Source organism: Amblyraja radiata, chromosome 8 (assembly GCF_010909765.2).
Source record: "Amblyraja radiata isolate CabotCenter1 chromosome 8, sAmbRad1.1.pri, whole genome shotgun sequence".
Classification (NCBI taxonomy): Eukaryota; Metazoa; Chordata; class Chondrichthyes; order Rajiformes; family Rajidae; genus Amblyraja; species Amblyraja radiata.
Window position 1 is genome coordinate 42,869,046 of NC_045963.1, and position 21,793 is coordinate 42,890,838.

General features: G+C 43.7%; 1 protein-coding gene across 1 annotated transcript in view; it reads left to right on the plus strand.

Annotated features, from left to right (window-relative positions):
* The window catches only part of igf2r (insulin like growth factor 2 receptor), a 113,532-nt gene that overhangs the window by 44,694 nt on the left and 47,045 nt on the right, over positions 1-21,793 (plus strand). Inside the window, exons 14-21 of the mRNA XM_033025705.1 lie at positions 3,102-3,236; positions 5,293-5,437; positions 6,068-6,242; positions 7,267-7,382; positions 12,353-12,518; positions 14,949-15,125; positions 18,705-18,800; positions 20,523-20,624. Coding sequence (XP_032881596.1) covers positions 3,102-3,236; positions 5,293-5,437; positions 6,068-6,242; positions 7,267-7,382; positions 12,353-12,518; positions 14,949-15,125; positions 18,705-18,800; positions 20,523-20,624 — 1,112 coding nt within the window. The remainder of the gene's footprint in view (positions 1-3,101; positions 3,237-5,292; positions 5,438-6,067; positions 6,243-7,266; positions 7,383-12,352; positions 12,519-14,948; positions 15,126-18,704; positions 18,801-20,522; positions 20,625-21,793) is intronic.

Sequence of the window (21,793 nt, forward strand, 5' to 3'; positions counted from 1 at the left end):
AGGCTACAATGAGATTTAAATTAATAGAGGGTCCACTTGGGTGAGGGGAAGATTTGGGGAGCTTTGGGTTGGAGCTTGAATCAATCAATCAATCAATCAATCAACCTTTATTGTCATCTTGCAAGCAACAGTTGTACAGTGCAAAATGAAAAGACGTTTCCCAGGGAATAGCGGAGCATCGCACATGAAATTTAAAACATTTCACACATAATAACACAAAAAACAATCCAGTCCCTGATGGAACAGTATACATAGTTAAAAGCAGGTAAAACACAACGTTAAAATACAATAAAACCAATCATAAAAATGTCCGGGGCAGCTGATTTGAGTGACCAGTGCCAGTTATTAAAGTGGGCAGTGCCAGTTATTAAAGTGTCCGTGCCAAGCCGCAGAATCAAGTGACTGAGTACAGAGTGACTGTTTAGCAGCCTCACAGCCTGTGGTAGGAAGCTGTTTAGCAGTCTTGTAGTCCGGGCTTTGATGCTTCGATATCTCTTGCCTGATGGCAGAAGATCCAGGTGTATGTGGAGGGGGTGCAGTTTGTCCTTAGCAATTCTCTGAGCTTTTTTCAGACAGCGGCTCTGGAACAGTTCTTGTACCGAGGGTAGGGAGACGCCAATGATCCTCTCTGCTCCCCTCACTACCCTTTGCAGAGCCTTCCTGTCCGAGCAGTTGCAGGTGGAGTACCACGTATTTATGCAGTACGTGAGTACAGACTCCACCGTACCCCTGTAGAAAGTCCTGAGGATGTTGGTGGGGAGTGAGGCCTGGTTTAGTTTCCTCAGGAAGTGCAGTCGCTGATGGGCCCGTTTGACGGTCCCAGTGGTGTTCCTGGACCAGGTGAGGCTGTCTGTAATTTGCACACCGAGGAACTTTATGCTCTCCACTCTCTCCACTGTAGTGCCACTGATGTTGAGGGGTGTATGATTTGGCTGCGCCCTCCTGAAGTCGACAACCATCTCCTTCGTTTTGTCGATATTTAATTCTAGATTATTTTTGCCGCATCAGTCCACTAGTTGTTTTATTTCCTCCCTGTACATTGATTCGTCATCTCCGCTGATGAGTCCCACCACTGTTGTGTCATCCGCGAATTTTATGATCTTATTGTCCCTGCATCTGGCAGCACAGTCATGTGTGAGCAATGTGAACAACAGCGGGCTGAGCACACAGCCTTGAGGGGAGCCGGTGCTCAGCGTGATCGAGCCTGAAGTGTTCTTGCCAACACGGACTGACTGTGGCCTCTCTGTCAGAAAGTCCAAGATCCAGTGACACAGGGTGGTGTTGAGGCCCAGTAGGGTTAGTTTCTCCACAAGTCTCTGTGGGATGATGGTGTTAAACGCTGAGCTGAAGTCAATGTACAGGATTCTGGCGTATGTGTTTTTGTTTTCCAGATGCGTGAGTACTGTGTGCAGCGTGGTAGAGATGGCATCCTCTGTAGATAGTGTACTTTGCAGGGGTGTGGTGCTTTTGGAAAGTGTACAATGCCCAACAACCTTGTTAGGTCAGGACACGATCGAGTCAGTCAATCTAACACTAGCTCCAATCACGAATAACCATCTTGATAATTAACTTCCTCCTCATCCACCCTGTTTTGTCCTTTAATCGGTCTTTAATCTGTTTAAAAACTACTCGAGTCCAAAAAACGTTCCAACCAAAAGCATAATCTGTCCATGTTCTCCACAGATGCTGCCTGACCAGCTGAATTCCTCCAGCACTTTGTGTTTTGCTCAAGATTCCAGCATCAGCAGTTCCTCGACTCCTTTAAGCAGTTGTGTAAATTTGCAGATTAAAATAAATTATTTAGTATCTGGAAACTAGAAGAGCACCATTTATTGATCATGTGGAAGCACAGTGAACCATGGGTCTTGGTTTGTAGAAATTGGTTTACTTCATCGGAGCCTGTTTACTGCATTTCCCACTAAAATGCATCTGAAAGAGAAAATAAATATTTAATATCTGTAGGTTTTCCTTTTTTCTCACAAAGATATTAGAACCACTCAGGTCCTCAAAATGGATTGGGGACATGGGGGAATTGGAGGGGGTACAGGAGTTATCCCTCCTGGTTTTAAAGGCTACATGTTTAGTTTCGAGTTACAGCATGGAAATAAGCCCTCTGCCCCACCAGGTCCACGCCGACCATCGATCACCTGTTCATACAAATTCTACCTTATCTGACTTTTTCACCCACTCCCTATACAGTAGGGGCAATTTAGAGGACAATCCCACATGTCTTTGGGATGTGGGAGGAAGCCCACGCGGCCACGGGAAGAACATGCAAACTCCACACAAATGCCGAAAGTCAGGATTGAACCTGGGTCTCTGGTGCTGTGAAGTAGCGGCTCTACCAGCTGTGCCTCTGCAGTTGGATATTTGCACTTGCTCAGTACACAGAGAGCAGGAACTCCCTACATATGCTCCAGCATAATTTAAATTTCTGCAGTTGGATAGAAGCCTACGTCATAAAGTCACGCAGCATAGAAATATGCCCTTAGGCCCAACTCGTCCATGCCGACCAAGTTACCCTATCTTATCTGGTCCCATTCTCCTGCATTTGGCCCATATCCCTTTAATCATTTCCTATCCATGTACCTATCCTTTAAGTGTTGTTATAGTATCTGCCTCCGATACCTCCTTCCAAATTTGAGACTCTTCTTCATTTTACTTTTTGACTGTAAGCCACATTTTTATGACTTCTCTTGATTTAAGTCCACGTATTTGCATCATTTTATGTGCTTCAGTTTCCTCCCACATCCCAAAGGCATGCAGGTTTTGTAGGTTAATCAGCTTCTGTAAATTGTCCCTAGCGTGTCGGATAGAACTAGTGTATGGGTGATCACTGATCGTCGCGGTCTCAGGTGGGCCAAAGTGGTTATTTCCATGCCGATTCACAATATAGTAACAGAATATATAACAGAATATGTAATTAATATAACACCATGAAAAAATTCCTCCATCTCCATTCTAAAGGTATGTCCATTTATTCTGAGGCTGAACCCTTTGACTTAGACTCTCCCACTACTGGAAACTTTATGTGGAACTCTGTTCTAGCTGGCAGGATTCCGGTAAGCCTGCTATATTTATAATTTTCTGCTTCCTCGCAGGCGACCTGGAAAGTCCACCCATCCTGAATTCTGGGCTGGACGAGTGCTTGCACGAGATTGAATGGCGCACGCCGGCTGCCTGCACCCTGTCAAAAACCCATGGCGATCATTGCAGGGTTTCTGACCCAGAGGCTGGTAAGCACCTGAACCCTTGCCTCCAACCTGTGTGAAACTTCACTGTCCACTTTAAACTTACTTCAGTGGATGTAATTCGGAGTGTCAAACAGTCGGAAATGTTGCGCTAGTCTTTGCTTGAATGTCTGGTACTGAATGTCACAAGTTGTGGAGAACACACCCTTCTCAGATTAACTTGTAATGGAATATGCAAATATTGCAGCAAGTTTCATTGCCCAGAATATCAGCCCACTAAACTTACCACGGGTTGTAAAATATTTTGACGATGCACTGCATTTCATGGCTGCTGATGCTGGACTGTGGATCGTTGGATGTAATTCCAGTTTCCTCTGCTAATTCTCGCCAGCAAAACCATCTAATTACACACCATTCTTCGCCTATGGAATTCATTGCCACAGAAGGCTGTGGAGGCCAAGTCAATTGATATTTTTAAGGCCGAGTTTGACAGACTCTTGATATGTAAGAGTGTCGGGGGTTATGGGGAGAAGGCTGGAAAATGGGGTTGAGACGGAAAGATAGATCAGCCATTATTGAATGGTGTAGTAGACTTGATTGGCCGAATGGCCTAATTCTGCTTGTAGAACTTATGAAATTCACTCTAATCCTATTGTTTTTAGGAGTTTATTGTGTGAACAACCGATACATTTATTGACAACTTTATGAGTCATTAATGTGATTGATTTCTCTAGTCTGATGTTATGCAAGAGCTTTGTTGCTGACATTCATTTGCTCCTCACCACAAATATATTACTCTTCACACCCTGATACCACGAGCTGGTGAGCAATATTTGGAAAAGTTTTCCCAACCAGAACTTGCTACATCAGAAGGACGTGCTACTTGTAATTATTCACACTTTAAATTATGCTAAATATACAGGAAACAAAAAAATCCACAGAAATAGATGGATAGCTAAACAAGGAGTAAATTAAGAGAGGTTTTGATTCAGGTGAATGAGGAGAATGAATGCCAACAGGTGAGTGAGTCAGGACAGAGATTGGCAAAAGCACAGGCAAGTGTCTATGGTGCAATATAATGCTGGGGGGGGGGGGGGGGGGGGGGGGGGGACAGCTGATTAATCTGAATGCAAATTTCATATGGATGATTTGATTGATTGAATGGTACAGCATGGAAACAGGCCCATCGGCCCACGAGTCCACAACGACCATCGGTCATCCCTGGGAGTGGCAGGACTTTCATATGAAGAAAGATTGGATAGACTCTTCTTGTACTCGCTAGAATTTAGAATTTAGAAACTTACAAAATTCTTAAGGGATTGGACAGGCTAGATGCAGGAAGATTGTTCCCGATGTTGGGGAAGTCCAGAACAAGGGGTCACAGTTTAAGGATAAGGGGGAAGTCTTTTAGGACTGAGATGAGAAAAACATTTTTCACACACAGTGGTGAATCTGAGGAATTCTCTGCCACAGAAGGTAGTTGAGGCCAGTTCATTGTCTATATTTAAGAGGGAGTTAGTTACATGTGGCTAAAGGGATCAGGGGGTATGGAGAGAAGGCAGGTACAGAATACTGAGTTGGATGATCAGCCATGATCATATTGAATGGCGGTGCAGGCTCGAAGGGCTGAATGGCCTACTCCTGCACCTATTTTCTATGTTTCTATGTTTCACAGTAGTTGTATGATATCCCACTTTCGCATCCATTCCCTACACAGCAAACTCTCAAGTCTTTGAGACATGGGAGGAAACCAGAGCTCCTGGGGAAAACACATACAGTCACAGAGAGAACATGCAAACTCCACACAGACTGCACCCGAGGTTGGGTTTGAACCCGGGTCTCTGGCATGGTGAGGCAATTTGAGGTAGATTCAATTTGGGGGCCTAGACAGTGAATACACAGACGCGTTCTAGTAGCATTGAATTAATAATAAAATTGCTGGTTGCGATTAGAGGGAATGCAAATTGTTCTGAAAATGGCTCGCTACTATGCCACCCTAATTATTCGCTTTCCTTTGGAGAAAAGGAAGTCTTCTGACCTGAAAAACGCACAATTTCTTTGTTTTTAAGAACTGGGAGCTTGTTGTTCTTTAATTCTTTAGGCTTTTTTGACCTTTCATCCCTGACCAAGAAGAACAGCAGATATGAAGTTAAGTCTGAGAAGTACACCTTCTACATCAATGTCTGTGACAACGTCTCCCAACAAAATTGTGATGCAAATTCAGGTGCTTGTCAGGTGACGCAGGAGTAAGTATCATTGTTACTTAGTGTAAATAATATGGTTGTGTAACTGACATTTTTGTTGATACAAAGAACTGCTGATGCTGATTTATAAAAAAAGAGATGCAAAGTGTTGGAGTAACTCAGTAGGTCAGGCAGCATCTCCGGAGAATGTGGATAGGAATAGTCACCTAATCCGCTGAGTTACTCCAGCACTTTGTATCTTTTTTTTGGTGACATTTCAGTTTGCTGGCAATAAATTATTGAAGAATGGATATGGATGGACATGGATCAGATGCAGGCAGGGGAGATTAATTTAATTTGGCATGGACCTTGTGGGCCAAAGACCCAGTTCCTGTGCTGCACTCTTCTCTGGTCCATAAGTAATATTGTGGTAATATTCTAGTGCTTGAGGTCTTTTACAAGGGCCAGAAACAAAATTTGTAGTTTGCGGTTTTATAGATCCATTTTCAGGAGATCCCTCTGCAATTAATGGTGGTGCATATTATTGATGAAATGTTTGCAATAAGTTAGGAAATGTATTAAATCTTGACATTTCTACCTGAAACACTTCCTACAAAAGGATTTTAAACTTTTGCTTGCATGAAGTTGAAATTGATTCCCAATTATGTTCTAATTGTGTCTGATCCTTAATAGTGGAAAGGCATGGAGCCTAGGAGTATCCAACTCCAGACTGTTATATTACGATGGGATCATTCATCTGGAGTATACAAATGGGACATCATACAATGATCAAGAACACACACAGCGTTCTGCTCTCATAATGTTCCTGTGTGATCGCGAAGCAGGAATGGGACATCCAGTATTTGAGGTCAGTTGTGGACTGAATAAAAAGCCTGCGGCATTGTTAAAACACAGCAACTCGTTTTTTTAAATAATATTGCTGATATCCAACTTAGGATCTTGAGTAAGGAATTCCAGGTGTGGTTCTAAATTTCCTTAAAGCATCCTAGACAGCTTGCCATGACCTACTAATGACTTCAATGATTTCAATGGTTGATTTCAATGTGGACAGAACAGCCAAGTTAACAGCCAGGGAAATCCGTGCAGGGGGTTGAGGAACAATTCAGTGTTTTGGTTTCTTACTGTCATGTGTACTGACATACAATGAAAAGCTGTTTTGCATGCTATTCAATCAAATCAGATATACATAAATACAATCGTCAAACTCGTGTACAATAGGCAGAGCGAAGAGGTAGATACAGAGAGCAGAATATATTTTTCAGCATTATAGAGCATCAGTTCCAGAGAATAAGTCCAATGTCCACAACTGGGTGGAGGTCATTTGGACTGTATTCTAGCAAATGGAAAGAACATTCAAAGGCCTAATAACTGAGAGGAAGAAGTTGTTCCTGATTCGGGTAGTTTAGGTTTAGTGTCGCATGTACTGAGGTCCAGTGAAAAGCTTTGTTTTGCATGTTATTTAATCAAATCCGATAATACTATATACAAATACATTCAAGCCAAACTCGAATAGTGCAAAGGGGGAGATACAGAGTGAAGAATATAGTTCTCAGCATGGTAGCACACCAGTTCCATTGACTAAATCCAATGTCTGCAATAGGGTAGAGGTGAACCGGACAGTACCCTAATTTATGGAAGGACTGTTCAGAAGAGGGGAACCAGCTGTTCCTGAGTCTGGTGGTGCGCTCCTTCAAGCTTCTGTCCGATGGGAACAGGGTAAAGGAATGACTAGTGTGGGACAAGTCTATGATTATTTTGGCTGCTTTTCCGAGGCGGCGTAAAGATTAAGGGTGGACAAATGCATGTGTAAATGGGTCAAAGGACAATGAAGGAAAATATGGAATTACCCATTATTTTTTTAATTGCTTTAGGAGGAAGATGAGCACACTTATAACTTCAAGTGGTACACTGAATATGCTTGTCCGGAAGTGCCGGTAGAGTGCATAGTGACTGATCCGGAGACAAAGCGGCAGTATGACTTGTCAAGGTAAGAATCGTCACTCAGTTTTTATATTGCACATTTAAATTCAAAAATTAGTTTTCAAATACATCTTAAAGTAGATGTTTACTCAGAAGATTTTTCTCTTTCTGGGGCTGTAGATGTGAAAATGGAGTCTGTACGACTGTCATTGAGATGCAAGGAACTGCAGATGCTAGTTTGCAATAAAAGCCACAGTCTTGGAGTAACTCAGTGAGTTAGGCAGCATCACTAGAGAACATGGATAGGCGTTTCAGGTTGGGACCCTTCCTCAGACGGTCCCAATCCGAAATGTCACCTTTCAATGGTCTCCAGGGATACTGCCTGACCCGCTGAGTTACTCCAGCACGTTGTCCTTTTCCATGTAGCTCTCATCTGGTTTGTACGAGTTCCACATTATAAATTAATGCAGCAACAGCCTCTACCTTTGGAGCATTGTTGTAATTGCTGCAGGTTCGGGTTTAGGTTTATTATTGTCATTGGTACCGAGGTATAGTGAAAAGCTTTCATTTTCTCGTTTTTATTTTTGGTTAATTTTTGGTTAATAGCATTGTATTTTGGTTAATAACATTGTAATGAGTTATGGAAGGTTGCCTTTTCAGTCAGTCTAGTGAGTGAGTGTGTGGTCAGGATGTGACCAGGCTGTGCTGTCTTCATGGTTGAAAGGTGGTTTTAGAGTCTCGGTTAGAGCCCCTGTGGAATTGTGTGCATTAGCAAGCTGTTTTGAGAGTCGCGGCATTGTCAAGATGGGGAAAGTAATTTTGCCCTTTGCTTTCTCTTTAATTCATCTACACATCACCTGCAAGGCATCTTATCAATCCGCCTTATCAATCCATCATAGCCTTGCAGCAAGTGTGGATGAGGCACGGTATTGAACATTGGCCAGCTTTTTGTGCCCGTTTCATAGTTTAGAATAAAATGAAGTGACCTAAAAATTAGTGTTGCAATGTTTCGATTTCAGTTCTAAAATCCAGACAGGATTACATGTCTGGTTTTACAACCACTGAGATACCGCACTCAGCTTTAAGGTTTTCAACAGCTTTTCTCTATACATCGGTTCATGTGACAATAACTAAACTAAAAACTCATATTTATGTTTTTGCTTGCAAGCAAATGTTTACTGTAGAATTGAATTTCTGTCCATTGAAAATATCAAATGAGATGGGTAAGTTTTGAAAAGGATAACATTTCTCTAGAAACTTTCCACCCTCATCACATGAAACTCTTGTGTGATTTGTAGCTGTGAAATACCTTGTAATTTTAAATATTAAAGACAATGCCAGCTCTCTGCAGCTGGTAGGGCTGCTACCTCTCCGTGTCAATAACCTGGGTTTGATCCTGACCTCTAGTGCTATCTGTGTGGAGTTTGCATGTTCTCTCTGTGACTGCGTGGGATTCCTCTGGTTGCCCAGGTTTCCTCCCACATCCCGAAGGAGTGTGGCTTTATAGGTTAATTGGTAGGGCTCGAAATTAACGGTTGCCCGGGTGCCAATGGCCACCTAAAGTCCAGCCGGGCAAACTAAAAGCCGTGTCATTTTGCCCGGCTTGGCAAGTGAAGGAAAGCTTGGCTGATGTGGACAGCGGACGGCCTGATGCAAACTGTGCCGGCGTTTCTCAGAGAGCTCCTGCCTTATTGCTGTTCCCTGCCTTGCCTTGTGGAGTTGCTGCTTGTTTGTGAACCAGCGGCTCAGGCAGCAGATTGGCACTCGACACCGCTGCAAATTGTTCTGTTGCTGTTGTTCCCTTAAAGGGCCTGTCCCACTTTGCGAATTTTTCGGCGACTGCGGAGCGTCAGTGATGGTTTTACGGGTGTCACTGAAAAAATCGCAAAGTGGGACAGGCCCTTTAAGGGAACAACAGCAACAGAACAATTTGCAGCGGTGTCGAGCGCCTGAGTCGCTTCTTCCCTTTCCCCCTTCCTCCCATCTCCCCGCCCCACTCTTCTTCCCCTTCTCCACTCCCCCCCCCCCCCCCCCCCCCTCCCCTCACATCCCCCTGTCTCTTCTACAACCCCCCCCCCCCCCCACTTTCCCCAACCCCATTTGTGGACCCAGCCTGTGACCAGCGATCCTCCGTACACTATCCCACACACACTAGGGACAATTTTTACAACCTGTGTGCCTTTGGAGTGAGGGAGTTGACCCTAACTCTAGGTTGATAGGCTTTGTATTTATTAGTTGTCCCTAGCATGTGTGGGATAGTGTGCGGGGGATTGCTGGTCGGTGCGGACTCAGTGGGTCGAAGGGCACTATCTCTGAACTAAATGTGACACAGGGGCCCCAGGGGTTGGACTCGAACCCCCAATATTCTGCATGGGAACTAAACTATTGGTCACGAGTTGTCCCAGAGGCAGATCTCTCTTCCAATGGTCTCTCCAAACCCCCAGAGGCAGTGGGCTTTTCAACTGGGTACAGGCAATGTTGGCAATGTACCAGTGCCACCCACCTGCTCCGGCCACTGAATCTAAATGCCCACCACCCATTTTGAAGCAAGGCGAGGGGGCGGAGGGGGAGGGAGGTGGGGGGTGTTGTTCCCAAAGTCTGCATTTATCCCATAGTCAATGTTACTAAAACAGATGATGTGGAGTAGACTTTGTGCAGTACTATTAGTGGGATCTAGCTGTCACAGGCTGGGTCCACAAATGGGGGGCATCGGGGAAAGTGAGGGGGGAGGGTTGGAAAATGGGAGAAGGGAAGGAGAGGGGGAGAAGAGGATGTGAGGGGAGGGGGGGAAGTGGAGAAGGGTGGAGCGGGGAGGAGGAAGAGGGGGGAAGGGAGAAGGGTAGGGGGGAGTGGAGAAGGAGGGATGGGGGGGGGGGGGGAAGAGGGGGGTGGAGGGGAGAGCGAATCCATCCCCGTGTAAAGTTAGAGACGGTGATTTGGATCTGGAAGCGGACCAATACAAAATAAAACTGAACGATTCAGACATCTTTTCATTTGCACAATTGATTTTATTGTATTAATTTTAATATATTATTGTTTAAAATCCATGCATTGAAGGAAGAATAATTTTCAGCACATCTGTGGTCCCCAACCCTAGCCCTAACCGGGCGTGACCTGCAGGACAGCATACATTAGCGTGTGACGGGGCGCACGACATGATGAGAGACCCAAATGTCGCCACTGGATTTTGAACATTCCAAAATCCTGGGGTGAAAGGGAGACACCGCGCTTCACACGTGCTTCTCTGTATGCATCACGACTCGTCCGGACCCGACCACGACACGACAACCTCTTTTCAGGCTGTCGCCGAAAATGTCGCCTAAGTGGGACAGGCCCTTCAATCCCTCACCCCACGGGAGGGGGAGAAAAACTGCAAAGCCACCTGCCTGCGTTTGGTCCATATCCCTACAAACCTGTCCTATCCATGTACATGTCTCTGTCCCTGTCTTTCAAACTGTCTCTGTCTCTGTCTCTGTCTCCATCTCTGTCTATCTCTGCCTCTGCTCTTTCTGTCGCTCTCTGTCTCTGTCTATCGCTTACCAGTCCTCCCCCGCTTTTCATCAGAAACCCACCCTGAAATTTGGGCATTGACGCTCCCCCTAATGCTCCAGTGTAGTGCCAAGTAACAGCCATGTTGCTGAAAGGGTTGTTGTGATACAGCATGGTGTTCCTGAAGTCCCACACCAGAAGAGCTACCCAACATCTGCACTCTCCTTGATCTCGTCCTTACCATATCGGCAATTTCAGCTGAGGTTGAGCGAGGCTTCTTGGGACCTCACCCTGACAGTGACAAGTCTGATGACGATGATGCTCTGCTCGAGTGTCTCAGATGACAATTAAAGTGACTTTTAGATGCATTTGAACAGCTCTGTCTTTACTTTGCTTTTCAGGAGATGATTTAAATATCAAGCAGAAAAATTACACAAGTTCTCACAAATATAATGTTTCTGTTCATTTAAAGTTGATATCCCCATCCCCCCCCCCCCCCCCCACAATCTCACTTGCCAAGTTCCATGATTGATTCAATATAGTCACCTACTTCCATGATTCATCTTCTTAGTGGGCACAGAGTAAAAGAGATACTATGTACATTCAAAAGTATGGTATAGGTCTGGTCAGGTAATAATAATAATACAGTAACAAGTATGTTACAAGAAAAAGAAAATCAAAGTACACTTCCATTCTCTTTATTTCTTTTAAATTACAAAATCCTAGAGCAGAAGGGAAATATTATGTATTTATTTTTCCCCTCTTGATGTTGTTACTGTGTCTACCTTCAAAGGTGTCAAACAGATCGATTCATTTTCTTTATCAACCTACCTTGCTGTGACTGGGCACAACAGAGATTGATGATTGAAGATTCAAGAGGAAAAGACCCATGCTATGGCCATGTCATGATAATATTCGGTCCCTCACAGAAAACATGCTTGCATCAATCTGTAGTGTGCATGGTTAAGCATATATGTTACCATGGTCCAGGATTTATTGACACAGGTTGATCATACGCTGAATAATCCAACCACATTTTTGTTTGGAAGTGGAAAGAAATAATGGAAATTGCATTCAATGACACGTGTAAAAAGAGTTGAGATACTGTATTTTAATTATGCTGAATGTCATTGGTATATATCATGTCTTGATTGGTGAATATGTTTAGTTTGTGATTTTATTTGAAGCAGAAATAATAAGTGAATGCTTCATTGAGCATAATTCCGACATTCGTCCAAGCACATTAGCGCACGCATCATGCAAGCCATCTTAAATGACCACCTAAAATGTCATTTGGCAACCTAAAAAGTTGCCTATGTTGCCCAGCTGGCAACAGCGGAAAAGAAGTTAAGTGAGAGCCCTGATTGGCCTCTGTAATTTGCCTCTACTGTGTAGGGAGTGGAAGAGAAAGTGGGATAATGTAGAGTTAGTGTGAATGGGTGATCGATGGTTGGTTCCTGGAGTGGCTGTTTACATGCTGTATGTCTAAACTAAAGCTAAACCAATTTATTATTTTGAATGTCCAAAACACAACCCTCTGCTGCTCAGGTTATCGAAGTCGGAAAGCGGTGATAAAAGCAACTGGTTCGCCATGGACACGTCGACAAGTAACCACAAGAAGTATTACATCAACGTTTGCCGGCCACTGAATCCAGTCGAAGGCTGCGATCGCCATGCAGCAGTGTGCCAGATGAAGTATGAAACCGACACAACGGTACATGTAACACACATCGCATTATTGTTTATTAATGTGACTGTCTTGCTCCTACTAAAGCAGTGATGAGCCAGAGGTTTGGACAGGGCCTAAATTGATGGAATTTAACATTGTCAACTACCATCAGGCTATTGAACACTACAAAGACTAAATAAACTTCAAACTCTCTTGGTTGCACTAAGAACTTTGGGCTTTTGTTTTGTATTATTTAAGTTTTATTTATTGAACTCTGCTTGTTTATCATGTTATCTATTAAATATTGTGTTTCCAGACATGTTCTGCTGCAACTAAGAATGTCATTATTCTGCTTGTGTGCATATGACTCTTAACACTTCAGTTTCCTTTCTATACTAAGGCAATACTCATGGATATGAATAGTCACTTAGTCTATTCGCTTCAACCTTTTGATTTATCCGATCTAAAACTTTTCAGAACTTTATCAGTAAGCTGTGAGAGTTGGGGGCAAGCTCTGTAGCCTGAGCTGTCACTGGAAGTAGCATAAAGTCTGTGGACTGAGTAAAGGCTTCAACAGAATTAGTGCTGAATAAATATCTTGTTCGATTGATCAATTTTATTAAATAACATTTGGCATAAAATCTGATCAAAGTGCAAATAAATATTTGGATTTATTTGGTCTAATGTCATGGTACTGACAGACGCCTATAATTACTATCAGCTGATGGAGAAGTCAAACTTGCGTGTTCAGTTTTCATTGACTGAAAGCCATTCTGCAAACCAGTCCAATTTTACCTGAGGCCACCTCTGCTGCACCAGACCATTACTAGTTCCTAATCCCACATGATTGGTGTGTCATGTCACTGCATTGTGACTGCATCAACTGTCATTATTATTGTACTTGTTGCAATAGCTCATAAAAATGATGCTTGCTGTGTATATAAATTTGAACAATGAACCATGGAGAGTGCTCTCTATCATGCCTTGGGTGGTTCAATTTTTTGTAGTGTCTTTTGATGCCTTAACCCCAAGATTTGGGTTTATTATTGCCATGTTTGCCGAGGTACAGTACAAAGCTGTGTTTTGCATGCTATCCAAACAGATCAGATATACCATACATGGATACAATCGAGTCAAACTCGAGTGCAATGGATAAGAGCAATGGGGGAAGATACAGAGTGCAGAATATAGCTCTTGTCATTGTAGCGCAACGGTTTGAGCTGTGGGTGGCTAAGTGGCACAGCCGGTAGTGCTGTTGCCTCAGCGCCAGTGACCCAGGTTCGATCCTGACCTCGGGTGCTATCCATGTGGATTTCCTCTGGGTGCCGCAGTTTCCTCCCACATCCCAAAGTCGTGCAGGTTTTTAAGGTTAATTAGCCTCTGTCAGATCGCCTTTAATGTGCAGAGAAATTGAGATAACATGGAACTTGTGTGAATGGGTGATCTATTCTTGGCATGGACTCTATGGGTCGAAAGGCCTGCTTCCATATTGTACAGTGCATTCAGAAAGTATTCACACCCCTTCACTTTTTCCACATTTTAAGTTACAGCATTCTAAAATGGATTAAATTATTATTATTTTTTCATCAATAAAGCAAAAACAGATGTTTAGACATTTTTGCAAAGTATTTAAAAAGAAATAACTGAAATATTGCATTTACATAAGTATTCAGACTCTTTACTCAGTACTTTGAGGCACCTTTGACAGCGATTCCAGCCTCAATTCTTCTTGGGTATGATGCTACAAGCTTGGCACGCCTGTATTTGGGTAATTTCTCCCATTCTTCTCTGCAGATCCTCTCAAGCTCTGTCAGGTTGGATCGGGAGCGTCGATGCACAGCTATTTTCAGGTCCCTCCAGAGATGTTCAATCGGGTTCAAGTCCAGGCTCTGGCTGGGCCACTCAAGGACATTCAAAAAACTTGTTACGAAGCCACCCCTGCCTTGTCTTGGGTGTGTGCTTTGGGTCATTGTCCTATTGGAAGGTGAACCTTAGCCCCAGTCTGAGGTCCAGAATGCTCTAGAGCAGGTTTTCATCAGGGATCTCTCTGTACTTTGCTCTATTCATCTTTCCCTCGATCATGATTAGTCTCCCAGTTCCTGCCACTGAAAAACATCCCCACAGCATGGTGCTGCCACTACCATGCTTCACTAGTAGCACAGCAGGACATTCTGCCTGCTTTTAACGTGCAAAACAAGAGTAGAAAGCAGCATAACGATAAGTAGTAGGGTCCCATTCCAAAACATCACTCATTCCCTCCACTGATGTTGCCTTACCTGTGTTGCTCCATCCGTTTTCTGTTGGTAACTATGTATTGTGTTTAAACCCTGTTGAAACAGAGAATTGACCCAGGTGTATCCTGCTTTGAAATTAAAACTGGTTGAACAATAGTTTGTCCAACTCTTATAATCCAGCAATGAGTGGTTTAAACACAGTATAAAATGAGTCTTAATGTATATATTATTTCATACGCAGGGTGCACTTTATGAAAAAGTATCCATCAGCAATCTGGGAGTGGCCAGAAATGGCCCCAAGCTAGAAAAAGGTGGACAGATTATCTTGGAATACGTAAATGGGACTGAGTGTACCAATTCCAATGGTTCTCAAACCTCCTACACTACACGTATTCATCTGAGTTGTTCAATAGAACCAGTAAGTAAATTTCCCCTTCCCTAGATTCCCGTTTAACTGTAACTGGTTTCTGTAGCAAGATAGTGCTTTCTTTATTAAAACAAGTTTGAACTGCTTTGCTTTGAAGTCATTGATTTGCTTCTTCCTCTTCCATGTATGCTAATTTTCCAATTTTGTGAACATTTTCCTGAACTTCCAAGCAGGAGGCTTTAGCCTTTGGAAACAAAGAACTGCAGATGCTGGCTAACAAAATAAAAAGGGTCCGATCTGAAACATCACCTATCCATGTTCTTCAGAGATACTGTGTGAAAGTGCTCAATTACTCCAGCACCTGTGTATGTTGGCTTCAGCCATCATTTTGTTCAACCTAAAATATATTCATCAGAACTTGACAAGTGTATGAAGGTGCTGGTTTAAACCAAAGATAGACACAACATGCTGGAGTAACTCGGCAGGTCAGGAAGCATCTCTGCAGAGAAGGAATGGGTGATGTTTTGGGTTGAGACCCTCCTTCAGACTGTCGTCAGGAGGGAGGGAGATAGATAGATAAGGAATAGTGAAGGTGTGAAAACAGGGCAAAGGGAATGGAGATCAAAGAAAATGTAGAATAGATCATTGTTAGCTGAGAGAAGGTAAAGACAAAGCAAACGGAGATAATATAGTTGGAGACAGTAATACTGGTCAGAGAACTGGAAAGGGAGGTGGGATGGTGAGAGTGAAAACAAGAGTTACTTGAAGTTAGAGAAGTCAAAGGTCATGCCGCTGGGGTGTAAGCTGCCCAAGTAAAATATGTGGTGCTGTTCCTCCAATTTGCACTGGGCCTCACTCTGACAAAGGAGGAGGCCCAGGACAGAAAGGTTAGTGTGGGAATGGGAGGGGGAGTTAGTGTCCAGAAACCGGGAAACCTGGTAAGTTCAGACGGACAGAGCGAGGGTGTTCAGCGAAACGATAGCCGGGCCTGCGCTTGGTCTCGCCGTTATACAGAAGTCCACACCTGGAACAGCGGATACAGTAGATGAGGGTGGAGTAGGTGCAAGTGAATCTCTGCCTCACCTGAAAAGACTGTCGGGGTCCTTGGACAAAGTCAAGGGGGGGAGGTGTAGGGAAAGATGTTGCATCTCCTGCGGTTGCAGAGGAAAGTACCTGGGAAGGGGGTGCTATGGGTGGGAAGGGACGAGTTGACCAGGGGGCTGCGGAGGGAACTGTCTCTGTGGAAAGGGGTGGAGATGGGAAGATGCGGCTCGTGGTGGGATCCCGTTGGAGGTGGCGTAAATGTTGGATTGTGTGTTGTATGCGATGCCTGATGGGGTGGAAGGTGAGGACTAAGGGGACTCTGTCCCTGTTATGACTGGGGGGGGGGGAGGGGGAGCAAGAGCGGAGCTACAGGATATCGGGGAGTTTCTGGAGAGGGCCTCGTCTATGTTGGACAATTAACTCCCCCTCTCATTCTCACACTGACCTTTCTGTCCTGGGCCGCCTCCATTGTCAGAGTGAGGCCCAGCGCAAATTGGAGGAACAGCACCTCATATTTAGCTTGGACAGCACGTCATATTTCGCTTGGGCTGCTTACACCCCAGCGGTATGAACATTGACTTCTCTAACTTCAAGCAACCCTCGCTTTCCCTCTCTCTCAGTGTCGGATTTACCTATAGGCTTGGCAGGCTGAAGCCTAGGGCCTCAAAATCCGGCCAAGGTGTATAATATTTTTGACACTGCCATAGGCCTTTCTTACATATGCTGTCACAACGCACTGTAGTCTCTAAACAACCCTTCATTAATTTTCCTTGCCCTCCATTTCAGAATAATACTGTTTTAAGCCGATAACTCGATGCTAGCACTGGCAATAAATAACTTTTAAAAAGCGCAGCTTTCCAGCCCCTTATCTCATTGACCAGGCTTGTCTGCACATCGGTGTCAATCTGATGGCACAGGGGTCCGGCAAACTTTCACACATGCTCCAGTAAGCAGCGATGGCGGGTGCAGGGAACATCTTTGGATACTTGCAGGCTTCAAAAGTCAAAACTCAGGGATAAGTAGGAAAGTGCAAAGATATTTGAACTAGGAAGTTGGCTAGGAGCAATGCTTGGGGTAGAGCTGATAATCGTTTATCACAGTGCTAATTTTAACATTTATGCATTTTCAATCACTACGGTACTTAACAATGTTAGACAAAAATGCTGGAGAAACTCAGCGGGTGAGGCAGCATCTATGGAGCGAAGGAAATAGGCAACGTTTTGGGTCCAGACTGAAGAAGGGTCTCGACCCCAAACGTCACCCATTCCTTCTCTCCAGAGATGCTGCCTTTCCTGCTGAGTTACTCTTGCATTTTGTGTCTATCTAGAGCTTTATGTAACTTGTGGGAGTTGAGTGAGTTGCTTTGTAGTCTGAGCTATCACTTGAAGTAATGGAAGTAGAAATAGTGTCTGCCATAGACTGAGAGTAATGGTCATGATTTGATGTTGCTTTTTGTGTAATTTGTGCAGAGTATCAATAGCAATATCCATTGTCCATTTCAATGTCGTCAATGGATATTGATAGTGTATTGATTAGTACGGTGTCAAGGGTTATGGAGAGAAGGCAGGCGATTGGGGTTGAGAGGGAAAGATAGATCAGCCATGATTGAATGGTGGCATGGACATGATGGGCCAAATGGCCTAATTCTGCTCCTGTTACTTATGTACTTATAAGAGCAAAAAGCCCTTGTGGATGCTGCACCTCTCAATGGCTATTACATTGCTATTACATCCTTTTCCTGCTCTAAGCCCATATTTCTCAAATTCCTTAATATCGAAAAATCAAACACTTTGCTATGATTATATTTTTTTAGCATTCTATTGAGATAACTATTTTACGTAAGCGCATGCTGACATTTACCAAGTTTCCCACCCCCACTGTGTCCTATCATGGCCATTGTTTCTGAAGGTCAGGCGTGCTTGTCGCATTGTACAAACTAGCTGTTGGATGTGTCTGAGATTCTACAAACAACATGAGATGATGAGTGTTATGGGCAGCCTAGAACACCAGGTCAAATTGCAGTGATTGGCTACTTGTGGCAAGGAGAGGTTGGACAGACTTGAATGGCTTTCACTGGAATGCTGGAGGTTGAGGGCAGATCCAATAGAAGTATATTGATGTGGGCACTAGGAACTGCAGATGCTGGTTTACAGAAAATGACAAAGTGCTGGAGTAACTCAACAGGTCAGGCAGCATCTCTGGAGAACAGGGATAGGTGACATTTCAGGTCGGAACTAATTTTGCTACACTAATTTTCATTAATATTATTTGCCAGGGTGGTGATGGTGGAGGCAGATCTGATAGTGGAATCTAAGGGGCTTTTAGATGGGCGCATGGAACTGCAGGGTTTAGAGATATATGGATCATGTACACGCAGATGAGATCAGTTTAATGATATCATGTTCAGCACAAAACATTGAGCCGGAGCCTGTTCCTGTGCTGTAATGTCCTGTTCTGATATAATAATTAATTTAATTTTCATTATTATAATATCACAGCATTAATTTTCAGTATTGACTGCATCTGTAGTAATGGTGGCAAAATATTCCACGAGTCATGTACCTGCTGATTTTTTTTTACGTATAGTCCACAGGTCCAAGGTTCATTGACCAGAAGAACTGCGTGGTCACTTTTCTTTGGGAAACTGAAGCAGCCTGTCCTGTCACAGCCACTGAAGACAAGGTAATCGAATGGTTATCAAGGGTAGACACAAAGTGCTGCAGTAACTCGGCAGGTCAGGGAGCATCACTGGAGAAAAAAGATGGGTGTCTGGTCGGGACCCTTCATTCAAAAGAAAGGTCCTGACCCGAAATGTCATCAATCTGTTTTTCCATAGAGCAACCTGACTCGTTGAGTTACTCCAGCATTTTGTGTCTATCTTTGGTATAAACCAGCATTTATGGTTCTTTGTTTCTATGGTTATCAAGAGAGTTCATCTTCCACAGTGGATTTCAATATCAATCTTTAGCTTCAACCTTGATAGAGAAAGAGTCGAGGTCCTCCCCGGCATATGAACACCTGAATTATCTAAAACCTGTGTATAGTATTCTTATGGGAGACAGATGTAACAATTTGCTACCTGCCGTAGGGCCACAGGCTTCTTCTACTGTTGGGAACTCGCTTGTGAATGGTCTGGGTCATGAGGCAGTTATTTGCTTGTCCTGCATTTAAGGTCGTTCTTACAATCTGGCGGGGCGTGTGTTGCCACAGGAGAGGCCGAGCGGGCCAGTGGACATAGAAACATAGAAAATAGGTGCAGGAGTAGGCCATTCGGCCCTTCGAGCCAGTACTGCCATTCGATATGATCATGGCTGATCATCCAACTCATTATCCCATCCCTGCCTTCTCTCCATACCCCCTGATCCCTTTAGCCACAAGGGCCACATCTAACTCCCTCTTAAATATAGCCAATGAACTGGCCTCAACTACCTTCTTTGGCAGAGAATTCCACAGATTCACCACTCTGTGTAAAAAATGATTTTCTCATCTGGACAACTTTACTTTAGAGATACAGTGCAGAAACGGGCTCTTCGGCCCACCGATTCCGCGATACCCAGCGATCACCCTGCACACTATCCTACACCAGGGACAATTTATAGAAGTCAATTAACCTACAAACCTGTACATCTTTGGAGTATGGAAGAAAACTGGAGCATCCAGACTAAATCCACGCAGTCACGGGCCCCTTACAGACAGCATCCATAGTCAGGATCGAACCTGGGTCTCCGGCACTGTAAGACATCATGGGCATGAGATGGTTCTGATTGTCAGTCTGCTGTTGTGTCCTGTTTGTTCCCTCCCTCCTTGGAGTGCAGGAGGCTGAGGGGTGATCTGATAGAGCTGTATAAAATCATGAGTGGAATAGATAAGGTGAATGCAAGGTCTTTTACTCGGGGTAGGGACAATCAAGAACTAGAGGACTTGGGTTTAAGGAGAGAAGGGAAAGATGTAATAGGGACCAAAAGGAGCAACTCCACGCAGACAGCACATGAGGTCAGGATCGAACCCAAGTCTCTGCCATTGTGAGGTAGCAGCTCTACCGGCTACACCTTTTGTGTCGCACAGATTCTACAGACTCTCAGCATCCGAACTGTTTTGCTTTCGAACTTCAGCTCGCAATGCATTTTGTTGTTTCATCCAAATAATTTCATCAAGTTTGCTAAAACTTGACCTGGATTTATAGTGACAATTTTGAGTTTGAATTTTTTGAATTGTGTTAAATTAATTGCAATATTAGCCCTGGGATCTGACCGAATGCTCAAGGTTATGAAGAAATGCACGGAATTAATTCCAACTCTATTCCACTGGATTGAAATGGTGCTAAATTCTGAAACTTACTCCTTTTATAAAACCCATTGTATTGTTGTGGAACTTGTTGCTGGACTGAAATGTTTTTCTTTCTAGGGATGCTCAATTAAAGATCCCAACACTGGTTTTGTCTTCAACTTTCTGCCTCTGGCTTCGACCACAGGTTACTCGGTGACAGGGAACCAAGTAACATTTAAGGTGAAATTAACTCACGTGGGACATTCTTGTAAATTAAAAGTGTAAAATACCAAACTGAAAGATCCTAAGTGGTCCTCTACACTTTTATAAATTGTTTAGATGCAAACTAATTCTATTATTTTGTTGAATGCTACACAGTGCCCTCCATAATGTTTGGGACAAAGACTCATAATTTATTTATTTGTCTCTGTACTCCACAATTTGAGATTTGTAATAGAAAAAAATCACGTGGTTAAAGTGCACGTTGTCAGATTTTATTAAAGGGCATTTTTATACATTTTGGTTAACCCTGTAGAAATTACAGCTGTGTTTATACATAGTTCCCCCATTTCAGGGCACGATAATGTTTGGGACACATGGCTTCACAGGTGTTTGTAATTGCTCAGGTGTGTTTAATTGCCTCCTTAATGCAGGTATAAGAGAGCTCTTAGCACATAGTCATTCCTCCAGTCTTTCCATCCCCTTTGGAAACTTGTATTGCTGTTTATCAACATAAGGACCAAAGGTGTGCCAATGGAAGTCAAAGAAGCCATTATGAGACTGAGAAACAAGAATAAAACTGTTAGAGACATCAGCCAACATTAGGCTTACCAAAATCGACTGTTTGGAACATCATTAAGAAGAACTGGTGAGCTTACTAATCGCAAAGGGACTGGCAGGCCAAGGAAGACCTCCACAGCTGATGACAGAAGAATTCTCTCTATAATAATGAAAAACCTGTCCGACAGATCAGAAACACTCTTCAGGAGGCAGGTGTGGACTTGTCAATGACCACTGTCCGCAGATGACTTCTTGAACTGAAATACAGAGGCTACACTGCAAGATGCAAATCACTGGTTAGCAGCAAAAATAGGATGGCCAGGTTGCACTTAAAAGAGCAACCACAGGTCTTGTGGACAGAAAAAGGTCTTGTGGACAGATGAGGCGAAGATTAACTTATATCAGAGTGATGGCAAGAGCAAAGTATGGAGGAGAGAAGGAACTGCCCAAGATCCAAAGCATACCACCTAATCTGTGAAAAACGGTGGTGGGGGTGTTATGGCCTGGGCATGTATGGCTGCTGAAGGTACTGGCTCACTTATCTTCATTGATGATACAACTGCTGATGGCAGTAGCATAATGAATTCTGAAATGTATAGACACATTCTATCTGCTCAAGTTCAAACAAA